This window comes from Protopterus annectens, chromosome 9.part0, assembly GCF_019279795.1.
Source record: "Protopterus annectens isolate FY-2018-M chromosome 9.part0, PAN1.0, whole genome shotgun sequence".
Classification (NCBI taxonomy): domain Eukaryota; kingdom Metazoa; phylum Chordata; order Ceratodontiformes; family Protopteridae; genus Protopterus; species Protopterus annectens.
Genome location: NC_056743.1, coordinates 1603728407 through 1603745930, shown reverse-complemented (window position 1 = coordinate 1603745930; position 17524 = coordinate 1603728407). Strand labels below are relative to the sequence as shown.

General features: G+C 41.3%; 1 protein-coding gene across 2 annotated transcripts in view; it reads right to left on the bottom strand.

The window, feature by feature from the left end:
* LOC122812206 (transitional endoplasmic reticulum ATPase-like) overlaps positions 1 to 17524 on the bottom strand; it is a 530874-nt gene that overhangs the window by 74601 nt on the left and 438749 nt on the right. For both annotated transcript variants that reach the window (XM_044084545.1, XM_044084546.1), the window contains exon 16: positions 9574 to 9732. In XM_044084545.1, the coding sequence (XP_043940480.1) occupies positions 9574 to 9732 (159 nt within the window). The remainder of the gene's footprint in view (positions 1 to 9573; positions 9733 to 17524) is intronic.

Genomic DNA, 17524 nt, shown 5'->3' with positions numbered 1-17524 from the left:
CTTCCAGGATGTCCTTGGTGGGCACCCCTAAGGAATGCTGTGGAAGTAGAGATTGCCCTAGTGGAATGGGTTCTGATGGTCCTAGGGAGTGGTTTTCCATGCAAGGAGTAGCAAAATTGGATGCAATGTGCTATCCATTTGGAAATAGTCAGTTTGGATATTGGTTTCCCCTGTGCCCCTGTTTTAAAGCTGATCAAGAGCTGGTCAGTTTTCCTGAATGTCTTTGTACGATCTAGGTAAAATCCAAGTTGCCTGTGCACATTCAAAGAATGCAGTATCTTTTCCCCCTTGTTCTGAGGGTTAGGGAAGAAGGTGGGGAGGTGGATGGCCTGGATGAGGGTAACATCCGAAACCACCTTTGGCATGAAGGAGAGGTTGGCTCTCAGGGAGACCCTGCCTGCATGGAAGATGATAAATGGCTCAATGGCCATTAAGGCTTGAAGCTCTGACACACTTCTGGCTGAAGTAATAGCCAGGAGAAAGGCAGTCTTCCAAGAGAGGTACTTTAGTTCTGAGGATGCTGCAGGCTCGAAGGGAGGCAGAGTAAGCTTTTCTAAAACATAGTTCAGGTCCCAGACTGGGGAGGGCTGTCTTCTGGGAGGCCTGATATTAGAGGCTCCTCTAAGGAATTGTTTGATAAGAGGGTGGGAGAACAATGGCTGTTCTGTATCAAAGTGTGCCGAGATGGCAGAGGCATGGATCTTTATGGAGGAGAAGGAGAGACCCTTATTAAGAAGCTCAGCAAGATAATCTAGAATAAGAGGAATGGAGGGCAGATGTATGTCTGCCCACTTGGACTGGCTCCAGGAGCAGAATCTTTTCCATTTTCCAGCGTAAGATTTTCTGGTGCTGGGCCTTCTGACTTCTGTGATGATGTCAAGGACTTACTTGCTTAGCATAGATTCCTTGTTGGTTTTGGTAGAATAAGCCATGCTGAGAGCTTGAGTGTCTGACAGTCTGGGTGCAGCTATTGTAAGGTAAGCATTTTGAATTTTGGGATTACCAGGAATTTATTGAGAAAGGATAGGTCCAGGTTGGGACGCCAAGTCCCCTCTTTCCTGGGAACAAGGAATAGTCTGGAATAGAATCCTTTTGCAACTTGTTCTGGAGGTACAGGTTCTACTGCCCCTAGTGGTATTAGGTTTTGCACTTGTTGTAGTGCTTCTGCCCACTGGTTTTGGAGGTAGAGCTGGGTACCCTCTTGGAGGTGCTAGTTCTTGGAAATTGAATTTGTAACCCTGGGCAATGATTTTTAAGGCCCATTGATCTTTTGTTATAGAGTTCCAGTTTTCTCTGAACAGAGGTAGCCTTCCTCCTAGCGTTTGGTGTGGTGGAGGCAGGTAGAGATGGGAAAGGTAGTCACTGAGAGTTTTTTTCCATACAGGGTTGCTTTTGAACTCCCTGCTCTAGTGTTTGAGGGGGGGGGGCACTGTTTTGTTCTTTGGTGGCCCTGAGTTTGAGTCCTGGTGGGTCTGTCCCTACGGTTTTGCCTTATGCCTGCCTGTTTGGTGCAGGAAAGGACCAGTGTTTAGAGGGAAAATTTCTGCTGAACCTAGGAGGTTGTACTTGGAGAAAATCTTAAACAGTCTGCATCGATTTTGCTTTGTCTTCCATCTTTTTAAGTACCTTTTCAGTTTTCTGTCCGAACAAGCAGTCTTTGTCAAGAGGTGCATCCATGATTTTAACTTTGACATGATCATGGATAGGTTGTTCCTTCAGGCTTGCATGTTTTCTGATAACAGATCCTGTCACTGCTGCCTTGCTAGAAGCTTCTAGGGTGTCAAATCCACAGTGCAAGGAGTGCTTTGCCACCTGAGATGAAGAGTGCAGTAATTCTGCTATCTCTTTATTGTTGGCAAAATCTGGAAAAGCAGACATTTTCTGTTTCAAAAGTTCCAGAATGTGTTGTTGATATTTTAACATATGGAACTGATAGTTGAGAGCCCTTATAGTTAAAGTTGCAGAGGTATATACTTTTTTACCCCATCTGTACAGGGCCCTGGATTCTTTGTCTGAGGGAGTAGGATTCTTTGCAGAGGTAGCCTTATCTCCCTTAGGTCCCTGAGTAATCAACTCTGGATCTGCTATAGGATTTCTGTAGAGGAATTTATGTGAGTCAGGTACCCTGCAGTACCGGTCAGGTTTTCTGGGGGCAGGTGGAAGGGTGTCAGGGGTAAGGCTGGATGCTTGGTAAACATCATCTACCACTTACAAGATGGGTGGGATGGCCAGAGGCCTGTGCTGGGGTAGGTCCAGAATCTCTCTTAGTTCTTTTCTTGGATTGAGGGAACTCCATTGATTCCCATTGGAAGTGTTCCCTGAGGGTGTGGAGGGTTTCCCCAAAGGAAAAGTCCTCCAGAGGTGATGCAGAAGGAATAGATTCTGCTGCATCTGAGTCTTCATAGGCAGTAAGAGGACTTTCCTCTTCAAAAACAGAGGAGTCAGATCTCTCTGAGTCTAAATTCGATTGGATGTCTGGAGAAGGATCCAGGATCCCTTCTCCTTTTGGCTGGTGTGGTCTGATTACCCTGGATGAAAATGATGAGATCCTCTGCCATTTTAAGCATTCTAGTTTGAGGAGGGGGAGGAGTAGTGGAATGGAGACTTTTTGCTGTTTTCTTTGGAGTAGCTCTAAGTTTGGCCTGAAGAGTATCCCTCGGTGCTATCGGTGTGTTAGTCAGAAGAGAGGGCGAAGGCCTTGAAGTGAATTCCGAAGTGTGAGCTGTATCCCCGGAAGCTGGTGCCTGCGTAGCGACTCCAGACCCAACTGAGGCAGAGGCAGCCGAAGGCTTGTTAGATGATGCAGGTTTCTGTGGCATACAGGACTCCGAAAGGGTCTCAGTAGAGGCCTGCAAAGTAATTGAGTCGGGCGTCAGGGGCTGCAAAAGCGCCTCACTGAATTCCGAAGAATGGACTACCCTTTTAATGGTGGTGTCATCAGAAGGCTTGGCCTTATGCAGTCTGTCTCTATCCTTACCTTTACATTTTTTCAGAAGATCTGTGGTTTGCTGAATGATGGACACTATATTGGTAATTGGAGACAGAAGACGAAAATATCTGGCTACAGACAGAGCTCTACGATGAATAGTTCTAGCGTTAAAGAGGACACAGAACTGACAGTGGGGTAGGTCGTGATCTGGGCCTAAGGAAGTGACACAGTAAGAATGGAAGTCTTGGTGTGGTATTTTCTTTCCACAGGCGAGACAGTTATTGACTTTTTTGCACATCGGTTAGTGCAAGAAAAAGGAAGGATCCCCAGTGGGATACTTAGCTTTAGACATTTTCAGCTGAAGTTCGAAATCTGGAAACAGACGATCGGCACTGTTGTGAATTGCTTCTGCTATGGGCTCCATGGCAAGAAAGACTGAGGTAGTGGCATTGCCTGCTCTCCTTTATAGCTCGGATGACCTGACGTCAGCCAGCAAGTGACAGCAGCTGACGTACAAAACCTTGACTCTGGTATTCGGACTGACTGAGGGCTACCAAATCATGGATAACCCCAATGGTTAGGACTGCAGCAGTGAAACACGAAGAATATCTGAGTAGAAAGCAAAATTAGGTACAAATTACCTCACAGCTAGACTACAAAGGCACCCATAAGATCTGCATTTATAAATGACTAAGTGAACTGCTTAAAGTCCTGGTCAGCAGAAAGGAAAGCAGTCAGCATAGCCTACTGAAGTTATTGGGAAATAGTACTCTAGCATTAATAAATAAACCAATAAACCCAGACAAATGTAATAACACATGGATCTGGTTAATGCAATAAATGACATATCCTGTACAGTCAGCTTAGGAATTTGATCTACGACCTATGGCTTTGACACTCATCACAACACTTTCTATTTATCAGACCTCTTTGTATTCCAGGAGATCTGGCACATGATACATACATATTCTGTACTGCAGGGTTTGGAAATAAGTGAAGTGATGACTTACAAAATGAGTTACCTAATCCTGTAGTACAATATACTTCATGTATCACACAAAGCGGACCCAACGTATTCCAGATATCCATTTTTATTTATGTTTTATATTAGGGTAGTATTGCCTAATGATTTCAGAGGGATACATTAATTGCCTAAATTTCTGCTGAATCTTGCTTTATTTACATTATGCAGATTTTTGTAAATGGAATGTCACATGGATGACTTTGTAGTTTAGGTGTGATGTCAATTTTATTTTATTGCTTTTATTTTCATGATAATGTGTGCATCGCTTAACGTCCTTCCACACAATGTCTGACCGCATATACGTCTGTACTGTACTATGTGGACATATATGTGGTCAGACATTGTGCAGAAGAATGTTAAGTGAAGCACAATGTGAAGTATGTGATGCTTGTTTTTTGGGCTGATTTCTATCCTTTTAAACTTTCTGGCTTAAAAATGCATGTGTTTGCACATTTTTCACATCGTGCAGCACTGCAAGGCTACAGTTAAACTATTCCAGGTGCCAGAAAGTGTGCTCTTCAAATTTTCCCTTAAAACTAGCTGGTTTCTCAGTAGTAGCACTAAAATCTGAACCCCTGTGACTAGCACTTGCTCTAGAACCTGCTGGAAAGCACTAGGAAGCCTGAAACTGATACAAGCACTCAGCTCTCCTTACCAATAAGGAGAAATTAATCACAGGCACTAAACAGCCTATAATTGCAAAGTACCTTGCAAAGGTAAGGGAAAACAGCTCTTAAACTTTACAAAAAAGCACCTAAACAGGCATGTCCAAGGGTCAGCTTCCGGTGATTTCTCCTGTCCACCTGGTGAATCTGGGCATACTGGGGCAATGCAGCAACTGCCTCATGTACACAGACAATCCTCTCCTCCTACCACCCAACACTACAACCTGTGAGAGATGCACTTACATAGCCAAAGTGGAAGCAAAGCTCTCTCCGGCCAATATTGTGCTAGACAGTCAAGAGGAGAAGGTTAACACCTGCATTACACCTCAAGCAACTCAAAGCCCTTCAAAACCCACACCATCAACACCCACACATAGCAACACTAAACCCACATATGTGGAGGCCCTTAACATTAACCTGCCCAAGCAACAAGGACCTCCGAAGCCGAAATGCAAACAAACACCAGTCACAACCAAAGTGACACATAGCTCACAACACCAGTGTGCCACCCAACAACAGCCCCCAAGTCAAGACAATGTACCCAACACTTTAGTCATAGGTGACTCTATAGTCAGGCACACTGATGTCCCACTCACCAGGCTGAACAAGGAGAAAATTACAGTCAGCTGCCTGTCGGGTGCCAGGATCCACCACATAACACATGCACTCAAGTTACTCCACAACAAGTACAAATATGACTCTGTCATTGTCCATGCTGGAGTGAATGACTTGAGATGTACCTCTCTGGACTACATGAAAAGAGACATGGAAGAGCTCTTGGATCATGTGACCCAGGCAGGTATGATCCTAGCCCTGAGTAGCATCCTGCCTTCGCCCAGAATGATACCACAGTACAAGGACAAAATGATTGACTTCAACAATTGGCTAAGCTTCTGGTGTCATTCAAAGGGGATCCAGTATTTGTCTGCCTGGGAAGACATGATCGACAAACCACGATGCTTTGCCAGAGATGGTCTGCACCTGTCATCCCTGGGATTCAGGTTACTGGCTAAAGCTCTTGCCACCCCTATAGTGCCTTTTTTAGGCAAGGTTCAAAGGATAAAACCACCACTGTAACAGATACAAGCATGCAAAATCTGAAGGTAATGCTACTCAATGCCAGAAGTATAAACCTCAAAATGCACTCTCTCGAGGCACTCCTAAAAATGGAGAACATCGATATCTGTGCAGTAACTGAAACCTGGTTCAAGGCTCCAGAGAGCACCTCTGCAATACCAGGCTACAATTCTTACCACACTTTTCGGCCACAAACCAAGACCGAAACACTAAAGGTGGAGGAGTGTCCATATTCACCAAGGATATTCACACCTCCAAGCTAGTTGCCCAACACAATGCATCTGAAATTCTCCAGGTGCAACTAACACTAGGTAAGACTGCAATCCAAATTGCAACTTGCTACAGAAGTCCCACCATGCCCCAAGATTCTCACTACACCTTTCTAAACATACTGGAAAATATTAAGATACAACCAAACACCCTAATACTGGGTGATTTCAACTACCCTGCCATTAATTGGGAAAACTACTCGGGTACCAACTCCTTTTTCCAACGGTTCTTGGAATTCATAAATTCCAACACCCTGGATCAACCAATCCATTGTCCCACCAGGGGCTCCAATATCCTAGACCTGGTTATTACTAACATGGGAGATAGATGCTCCACACCAGTGGTCACCCCCTCATTGGTCAGGTCTGACCATAAGCAAATCACCCTTGACATCCTCATCCCACCCCCACCCCCCAGTAAGGAAACTTCCTTAAAAAACTTCTCCAAAGCCAACTTCATGCTACTGAAGTCAGAAGTGACAAACTCCACAACACCCACACAGACGGGATCTGGAAGTTCGACTGCAGAATCTTACACTAAGGCACTGTACGAGCACATCCACTCGTGCATGAATCGTGCCATCCCAAATAGAGCCAAGATGCTCTTCTCCAAAAAAAGGAAGCCAGTCCAAAAAAAGGAAGCCAATCTGGTGGTCCCCTGCTATAAACAAACTTTACAACAGAAGGAAGAAACTGTTGCAGAAAATAGGAAAATACCAGGATGCAAAGAACTCCCTCACCAGCCTCAGTAAGAAGCAAAGATCCCTCATAAAATCCTCAAAAGCTAGTTACGAAAATAAAATTGCCAAAGATTCCAAAGACAACCACGAGGTATTCTATAGTTATGTCAAGAATCTAAATGGCGATGCTCAGATCTGCTCTGAGCTACAACAGGCAGATTGATTTAGTGCCAACTTCACCCCCCTCTCATCCCCTAAAGGGCCCATCTCAATACCAAAAGATTGCCAAATTCCAATAATCACGGCCACACAGGTAGAAACCACACTCTTCAAAGCTAAGAATACAGCATCCATGGGACCAGATGACATCCCAGGCTGTGTACTACATGAACTACAAAATGAACTGGCACCTCACCTAAGTGTCATGTTTAATCACAGCCTCACCTCAGGCTTTGTGCCAACTGAGTGGCGCACAGCTACAGTTATCCCGCTCCACAAGGGAGGATCCACCTTGGATGCCGGGAACTACCGTCCCATCAGTCTGACAAGCCTGATCTGCAAGGGCATGGAACACATTATCATGGAACTTATAAACAAATACATTGGCAACCTTCAAACACTGGACACCACCCAGTTTGGATTTGTGAAGGGCTGATCTTGTCTCCTGAATCTGATTGACTTCTTCAAATCAGTCTCCAGAGCTGTGGGCGAGGGTAAGGCGGTCCACACAGCCTATCTGGACCTCACCAAGGCCTTCAACACCATCCCCCACTCTGGAATCATAGATAAACTTACTAAGCTGGGCATAAATCCCTATGTCACACAATGGGTTGCCATCTGGCTTACTGACAGAACCCAGACTGTAAAAGTAGCTGACTCCAAATCCAGCTCCAGACAAGTGACAAGTGCAGTACCTCAGGGTTCAGTCATGGGACCACTCTTGTTTGGCATCTACTTCTCTGAAGTACAGGCCAACACTAAGGGACTCTGGCTAACAAAGGTTGCAGATGAATGCAAACTGGGAGCCATTATTGAATCACCAAATTATGTGGATATTCTACAAAAGGGCCTTACAGAAACAGATGCCTGGTGCCAGAGCTATGGGCTCAAGCTTAATGCCAGGAAATGTATAGTTATCCCCTTTGGAAACAAACACGTACCCATGAATTACCACATAGGTGGCAGGACACTAAACATTGAAAGTGTGATGAGAGACTTAGGGACACAGGTGGACAGTGGTCTCACTTTCAATAACCACATCGCCACAACAGTCAGGAAATCCTTCTATGTGGCACACCTCATCACTAAGGGCTTTTCATCCAGAAAAAGGAGGTCATTGTCCCACTGTACTCATCCCTCATTAGACCCATTATAGAATATAATGCCCCGTTTGGTATGTACCTCACAAGACATCTGCAACAGCTGGAAAGGCCACAGAAATACCTCACTAAAAGAATCACAGGCCTAAAGCAGATGCCATATGCTGACCGTCTAAAAAAACTCCAGCTATACTCTGTGGCATATCGTCTACTCAGGGGCGATCTCTGCTTAACATACAAGGCCATGTCAAACCCTGAGCTGTTGGACATGCTCCACTTAAAGAAATCCCAATCCCTCAGAGCTACACGCTCCAGGGATCTAAACCTTATCATCACAATGAACAAAACATGCTGGAGGGATAGGTTCTTGACCCAGAAACTCCCCATACTCTGGAATAGACTGCCCATACATGTCAAGCAGAGTGCCTCATTGGCCCTCTTCAAAAGGAACCTTGATGATTGGATGGGAGATAGGAAATTCACCCCGGGGATCATGTCAGTCGCCCTGCTAGACAGGGGCCCAGAGAAGTAAATATTGTGGGAAGAAATATCCAGGGAATTGTTATGGCTAGGCTTGCATAGGCCTTAGAGCCGATAGCCTAGTACCAACCTATGAACCTATGAACTACTTAAAGACGCTCTGCAGGTCAGCAAAGAGTTAAAAGGTATCAGCTGCATGGAATAATAAATATGTTTTCATATTTACACTCTGCACATGAAAACAAAATTTGCTATACCAAATTTATAGGGTTATGATGAACGTTTAAAGATCATGCCTAAAGGTGTGAAACAACCTTTCCTGCGTAAAAAAGTGTTTGCATGCATCTTTATGCATGCAAACACTTTTCATGCAAAAAAACAAATATAGTTTTTCATCATTTTGTAAATAAAATCATTTTAAAAATTATGTCAGAATGAGGAAGTCTAAATGTACACAGCTGTATTTATGGCATCAGTTTTTATGGGCAGGCAAGAGGTGCTTATGTCACTTTTGGTTTTCAACTGTAATTATCCTGGATTACCATAGGTAAGTAATTGAGTATTAGTTATGTAACTGTTAATTTGCATGTAAACACTCTTTTGTGTGAAAAGGAAAGTTGGTTTCTTGCATTTAAACTTGATCTTTAAACATGTAGACACCTTGTAATATATCTATGAAGGGGAATTGCTGGTGTATAGAACATACCGTTGTTGAATCTGGGTTGCTCTGCTGTTCTCTTTCTTGCCTGATCTCCACTTCAGTTGCTTTCTGAATGATTAGTTGGTTAGTTTTTTGCTAAACTGTTAATATAACAGTAACTAATGCACAATTACTTACCTATGCGAACTCAGCATAATTAGAGATGGGCACCCAAGGTGACGTAAGCTCCTCCTGCCTACCCATAAATATCAATGTCATAAATGCATCTGTGTACCTTACAACTTCTGCATTTGGAAGCAAACTTTAAATGCAGATTGTTTTTAAATTCAGCAAAATAAACTTGTATTTTCATACAGAAACTTTTTTTCTGAAAAGTAAACTTTATTTTGTGCATTTAAACTTAATGTTTAAACATGTAGACACCTTGTAATACATCTGTGAAGGGAAATTGCTGGTGCATAGAACATACCATTGCAGAATCTGGGTTGCTCTGCCGATCTCTTTCTCGCCTGATTTCTGCTTCAATTGCTTCCCGAATAGCAAGCTTGCAGGCTCTTTGACAAATCTCAGTGAGGTCAGCACCAGAAAATCCATGAGTTATTTTAGCCAGGTAGTTTAGATCAACATCCTAAAAATAACAAAAATTTGTTATGATACTGAAATTTAGTACATTTGTTTGCTTGTGGTACCTGTGTGATAGTTCACAGGTTAAAGTGTTTGAATGACAAGAAAGCAATGGCGACAACTACTGCTTGTTAAAACTGAATTTTATTGTTCCCGGAAGCTCATAATGGTTTCATGCAGCACATCGTATAAGTACAGTTTACCAATCAATGCTCGTGAACAGTCCTAATTCTTCTCAGTGTTCTTTTTTTTATATATCATATGTTAAATTGATTCTATACTGAATAATTTCACTTTTAAAATTCATTTCACTTACTTTTATTTATTTTATTTATTTATTTATTTATTTATTTATCATTTGTTGACCGGGAAATTCCGACTAGGTTCCACAGAGCCTGTTTTCAGCGGAGGCCCGGGGAGAAATGCTCCAGATGCATGTCTTTGGAATGTGGGTGGTGACCCACGCGAACACAGGGAGAACATGCAAACTCCACACAGAAGGCACCCCAGCCGAGAATCGAACCAGAGAACCTCTTGCTGTGAGGTGAGAATGTTAACCACTGCATCATATTTATTTTACCATTTATTTTGACATACTGCACCTGTATGTTAGTGTTTAACATTCTGGCTGTGATTCTCAGACAAATTCTGTGCAGATGCATGGTACTACTTTTTGAGGAGGTTGCTGCAAAAAGAGCTGCTAATCAGACATGTATTACTAGATCCAGCAGTCCAAGCAAAGCACTATGGTATTAAGGAGAAGCAGAGCGATAATGGGAGAAGCAGAGCTAGGCTGCTGTATAATTGGGGTAGCACTACAGTAGGGTGTGTATCTGACATGACAGATGTCACATTAAAGACAGACTTGCATGACCATGTCAGTGCATGTTCATAAACACAGTGAAATGCACAGCTGCATCTTTCTTTCATTTGGTACAAGAAGTGCAGCATAACGGTCACCACATAGACACTGTGGGTGTGCAGCCAAATGCCAAGCCAGTTCAAACTGGGAGAAAGTGGGACAGATAGGAAAGGGGGAAAGGAGACATTTTGTAACTTTTACAAAAGAAGGGAAGGTCAGAAAAATTGTTAGGCATGGTTGTAGATCTGATAACCTAAATTTCTCTAAGACAAACCTTTTTATTTGGATGGGCTCCTGCAAATCCCTCCTGGGTCTGAGTTATTTTGCCCTTCTGGAGGCTAGGACTGTGAATATTCACAAAGGTTGTTATGGTGCCTGGACTGAGTGCATTGTTATGAATCTGTGAATCCATAGAAATAGGCATACCTCACATTCCTCTTGAATTTGCTTGTAGGTTACACAGTTCAACTAGATCCCTTATAATCTCTATGTCTGTACAGAAATAGTCCACATCCTGATGTTCTGTGATCTGGTGGTGTGTTAAGTGCTGTCTGAAGAAGAGTAACTAGGGTAGGGTGACGGGGTAGGATGGTCTGACTGTAAAGTGTTAGAGGATGTAATCAGCAGCTGCCATGCTGATCCAATTGTTCTTAAGTGCAACACCAGCATTCAGAAATGAAAACCGGTACTGAATTTGCAGTCAGAACTGAAGTGTTTTACAGCTTAGTGAGTGGCATTTTCTGCAGCAACAGCAGATAGTTCAAATGTAGCATGCAGTTTTCTGCAGTTTAAATGGAAAAAAATATATTATGTTTCCTCCTCAACTCACAGAGGACCAGGTTAGCTCCTTACATGAGGAGCACCATTGCCAGATCAGGGATAGGACCTTCTTTTATTGTTTCTCAACTTAAAGTTGATGAACAGACTTAATGGACCTGGCTAGCTCCTTAGATGAGAAAAGGACCCTTTTTCTTTCTTTTTTTTTTTGATTGGGGAATGGTACCAGGTGCCAGAATATGTAGCTACAACACTGTCTGTCTGTATCTCTTCTGTTGGTGTAGATGGCCACGATTTGTAACATTGTAGCTACTAGTTGTGATGGCTGCTGCAAACGTACTTGCTGGGCTACTGCTGCCACTCATCTTGATACTGTTCCCTTTAATCTACTCCACAATTCTTAGTTTGAAAAAATAATTATGTACCATAACACAGCATGCCCATTTTACATATTCAGCAATCTGACAACAACTTTGGCTGTCATCATTCACATACTTAACATGGCTCATTTCCATTTCAATATGCACTCATTAGCATACACTGCATGTCTCACCATTTTACTTTTTGTGAGACCACTCTGTGTCTTGGACTCATCCACACCTTGTGAACTGCCATAATACAGACACTAATATTCCCCGAGAAGTATCTCTTAATTTAGAATCACAAAGTGCACAAAAACTTCCTTCTGTGTTGTAGGTGATATTTGAATTATTTTGGACAGCTATGTATCATTGCTTAATGGTACTGTTGAATAGGTTGACTGCTTCCTAACTGTCACAGTAATTCCTTCATCAGCCTTTCTAATTTATGATAATAATTTGGGACACACATGTCTAAAATTAAAAGGGTGCATGCTATGTGTCTGAAGGGAAAATAACTCCTAATTACGGACCCAAAGAGTAAATGCCAGCTGATCAGTTCCTTTGTAATGAATTTCTGGGTTTCCAGTACTCCAGGCAATCATAGGTCCTGTGAATGAGCTCCCAACAACCATTCTCATGATGATTTGTCCTGCATCCATCTTACAAATCTGTTTTCTTTCATTGATAACTTGTTTACTGTTACTGTTTTTAGATGTAGTTGTTAAGTCAGTACTGTCCCTTGGTGTGATATTAATAGCTTGGTTTCCTTAACTGTATAATCCGTAATTGTTATGTATGAGAAACGTAAGAATTTCGGATGCACTGTATGCATAAAAATACTATATTATGTGAAAATCCTAGCTCTGCTGAGAAGAGATAAAAGCCAGATTATAACCTATGTTATATGAGGTCAGTCAGAGGCTTGGGAACCTGGAGCTGGCAAAGGGAAGAGAGGAACAATGAGGTTTAGCCTGCTCATATCACTTTGGAAAGAAGTAACAGATTAAAAGAGCTGATGGAAGCAGGTTGTTCATGAAGTCTCTGATGAGACCAGAGCTACAGAAAGGCAACATAAATGGGCAGGTCTTGCTAACACCTCTAACATGAGAAAGAAGTAGCAACAGATCTAGGGCTTTACTTTATAGCTGCATGGCCTTCATTTGTGATACCAGCACATAGGGGGTAGGGCTTCTTGTAAGAAAAATCAAGCCATCCTCTGCAGGCAGCAGTGGTGGCTTTTGGACTCACTGTCCTCCCGTGTTTCACTGTTGTTGGTTTGGACAAATGCTGACCATGTCCCAGAGGGGATATATCCATTGGTAATCCTGCACACATAGTAGATTGGTGATAGGAAGACTTGGGGGAACCATGCCACTACAAAATAAACTGTCCACGTAATGTCCTGATCTCAAAGGAAAAAAACAGTCTGAAAATCCAGCAGCAGCTGAGGACTTCAAAGCAAGGAGGGTGCAGGAAGTAACTGAATGGGTTGGGCTATATTACATTAGGTCAGTTATCATTACCTGTGATGAAGCAACAGATGAGATTAGTGACTTTCATTCACAGATTGCCTTGGGACCCACTCATTCCAGCCATTTTATCGACCATATACACCTCAGATGTCTGACTACAGGCAATAGGGCCAGCCTTAGGTGAAATGGAGCACCAACCAAAGGACTTCTTTGTCAAACTCGTTACAAATTTGTCCTCCCTGTAGCCCTCAGTGCCTCTCCCCTTTTATCTCCCATCCTGGCCTGATACCACCCAAATATATTTCATTATTTCTTTTTTTTTTTTCAAACTTTCTCTTTTTTTGTTTGGATTTTCTTCCATCATTTTATAGGTTCATAGGTGTGTACTAGTCTAATGACCATTGTAGCCTTTTTAAGCCTACCCATGCATTCCAAATCTCTGATAAGTTCTGATAATCTGGGTAAGTGTAAGCAGCGGCTTGAGAGATGAAAATTTATAAATAGGGGCTTGGGATATAAACCATTTACAGGTGTCCATTAGAGACATAGGCACCAAACTAGGGATGATTTTCCTGTTCCCCATCCATTTGTCCAAGTTACACTTGGATTGAGTTAGGGAGGAACTCTGCTTCAAATGGATGAAAAGCCTGTTCCAAAAAGTGGGTGCTCTTTGGGATACATGCCTGTCTCTCTAACAGGTCCTATTTATATCAAAGGTAAGGTTTAAATCTTTAGAATAGGTCATTCAGGTGCTGTTTGTTTTGTGGATATGCAGGCATTACATCAGAGTGGGTCTGATGATGCCTTGTATGCTAGGCATAGTTCTCCCCTTCAACAGCATGTAAGAGACAGAATACAAGGATAGGGCTTTGAGGTGGTCTGCATAGGAAATTTTATTTATGCTCTGTATTTTTTAGGAAGGTACTTCAGTGGATGTTCCAGTTGTTGGATGTGTTTGATTAGGTACATAGCAAAGGGGCATTGCACTCAGTGATAGGTCTGATGGATGTCAAATACAGTAGACCAATAACCTCCTTTGATCTAGATGCCATACCATGTTTATAGGTTGCACAACACAGAATACTTTCTTCACTATATTAGACATGTGACTATATATTTCAGATGTTTAACTGTGATCAATGAATGCATAAATAATAAATAACTACTGCTGTCAGAATACAGAGTGCAATCCATTACAACTCCTCAACATACCTCTCAGCCTCTTAGAAAAAAAGAAAAAAAGCTAAAAAATCATGTGAGACAAAAGACAAAAATAAGGGCTAGATATTCTCCTTGTATACTTAGAAAGTTGCTAGAATAACAGCTGCATTAGTATGATTCTTCTTAAGGCTATTAAGTCTAAAAATCAAATGCCTATCATTATTTAGTGATGACAATTCCCACTAATTTGTATTTATTTATTTTATTTATTTTTTATTTATTTACACTTTGTTGGCTGGTTTACCCCCCCCCCTCCCCCATCTTGGTGTCCTCTTTTCAGAGGAGACCCAAGTTGGGATTCATACTTGCTAGTAGAAGTTTTGCTAGGGCACTAAGGAACTCCCTTACTCTTGTGTTGTTGTTTGGCATCTACACCACTAGGTGGCAAAAGAGGGCTGCTGCTGCTGACTTGGTTGTGAGAAATCCAAGCTAAAGTTGCCATGACAGATGGTGCAGTGTATGTTTCTGAAGAAGCAGATCGAGATCTGATTGAAACAGTTGGAAATGAGGAAATTATTTGCAATGCAGTTAGAAAGAGGTGGACTACCAACAGGAATGTTCCCATGCTTTGGAACAAGATGCCAATCTACATTAGGCAGAGCTCCTCGATAACACTCTTCAAATGAAACCTTGACGAGTGGATGGGAAACAGAAAGTTTACCCCGGGGATCACTTCAGTGGCTCTGCTGGACAGAGGTACAGGGAACTAATCTAAGGGGGCAGCAAAAGCCAACACATTCTGGCTAGGCTTATAAATGCCTTCGGGCAGATAGCCTAGTACCTACCTATGAACCTATGAACCTATGAATTACTGAATTTAATGGAGCAAAGTAAACTGGAAAATGGAGTAGAAGCAACCTAGCATGAGGTAGTAGAGCATGTTATGGATGTGGATGCAGATAAAACAAGAGGTTAAGTGGGGAAAGCAAATTATTTTAGTGATAAAGCAGCAGAAAACACTGGTGTGTGTTCAGCTGGTACAGTAACTAGCATTAAGGGCACACAGGCAACAGGGTATACAAAAATCAAATGTCGATGCTATAAGAATGGGAAAACAAACAAATGTGACAATAGAAGGAAGAATACAACAACATGCATTAAGTCAGCAACTCAGAACTAAGAAGCATGTGGTAAGAATTAAAACAAAAATTGAATTTCATTTAAATAGCTATATTTTGGACAATATAATTTTGCCCTTTGAATGCAGTATAGAATACATAAGAGCATTAATTCATTTGGGGACTGAGGTCCTGTGTGAAGTGATGTTTGCAACTTTTGTTTTATTAGAAAAATGTATGTCAGGTGGCAAAGAAACAAGAGACAGCACCATGGAAGAACTATGGTTGAATTTTGGACTGCAACTTAAAAAGAAAATATATATACAATTCAGATCTGCTGATACTGACACTGTTGAGGTGAAATCTTTTTTTCCTATCTATTTATAAAGATATGTATTTTATAAAAAGGTATTTGAAATATATGTGTGGACTGGGAGATGGGATGCAGTAGTACCATTAAAATGTTAGAAGGAAGGCTGCAACATATTCAAAATGTAATAAATGCTAATGGAAATATAGGGACTGTGAGATGCTGGGACCAACCAAATGCCTATTTTTTTTTTCTGTTTATTTATTTTTGTGGACATGAAAGACATTTAGTACAAGAATTTGAAAAAAAATATGCAAACAACCGTGGAAAGAAAAGGCATACAGCTAAACACTGTGAATCAAAGTTCAATAACAAAAGAAAATACTGTAAATAATAGCAAGGAAGATGACACAGAAAATATTATTATATGTGAACAAGATTTTTACAATTATTTTCTCAGTAAGAAAAAGAAATGTTCTTTTTTTAACATGACCAGTGAAGTTAAATCTTCCCTTAACAAGTTTTCAGACGACTCAACCATAACGCTGAGACCAGTGGATAAGGGGGGAGGTATAGCATTGTTTGATACCATGAAATATCAGACTTTGATGTTAGAAATGTTAAATGATGATAGCACCTACTTAGTAATTGATCAAGAAAATTTGAATGCAATAATTAGAGCTATCAAGGATGATTTATATGATCTACTTATGTGCCATCAGGTATCAAAAAGTTTGTATGAATTCTTTTTGAACGAATCCCCAGTAGTTCCGAGTATAAAAGGCCTACCCAAAATGCACAAAGGGGTCTTTCCACCACCAATGCGACCAATTGTATACAGTGAAAAATGGGTCACTGAGAATATATCAATATATTTAGAAAACACATTGAGACCATTAATTAGTATTATTCCAAGTATTCTCAACGACACATATCAACTTTTAGATCATTTGAATTCACTAGACACTAAGTTCATAAGAGGTCAACATCTGTTAGTTACTATGGATGTACAAAGCCTCTTTACTTCCATCCCAAATGAGGAAGGGATACAAGCGATAAGGGAAGTGTTACAATTTTTTCCAACAATAGATAGGAATCAAGCAATTTTGATTTGTCACCTCCTTGACATAGTACTCAGTAACAATGTGTTTGCATTCAAGGGATGCCTATACCTACAAAGGTTTGGAGTAGCTATGGGCACCCCTTGTGCAAACACATATGCAAACCTAGTGATGTATCACTGGGAAAAGGAACATGTTTTTTCACATCAACTCTTTAGTAAGGTCTTAGTCTACAAATGTTTCGTAGACGATATTTTCATTGTATGGAATGACTCGACTGAAGAGTTCTTTCTATTTAAAGAATACCTCGAGACCACAACCAATTTTCTTAAGTTCACAGCTGAAGTGTCTTTTGACTCAGTGAACTTTTTGGATGTTAGCTTAGACATAAGAGAAGGTAAACTAACATCCACATTGTATAGGAAAATGTGTTGGAAAAATACAATTTTAAGATATGATAGTATGCACCCACGTCATGTATTTAGGGGCATCATAAAAAGCCAGTTCATTAGGCTAAGTAAAATTTGTACAGATACACAAGATTTATTAAAGGAGGCGGACAATATGGAAAAGATGTTTCTTGACAGAGGATATGAGTATAACCTAGTAAAATCTGTTAGAAAACAAGTTTTAGGTGAAGAAACAACATCTAAAGTAGAGGTCAAGCATAAAA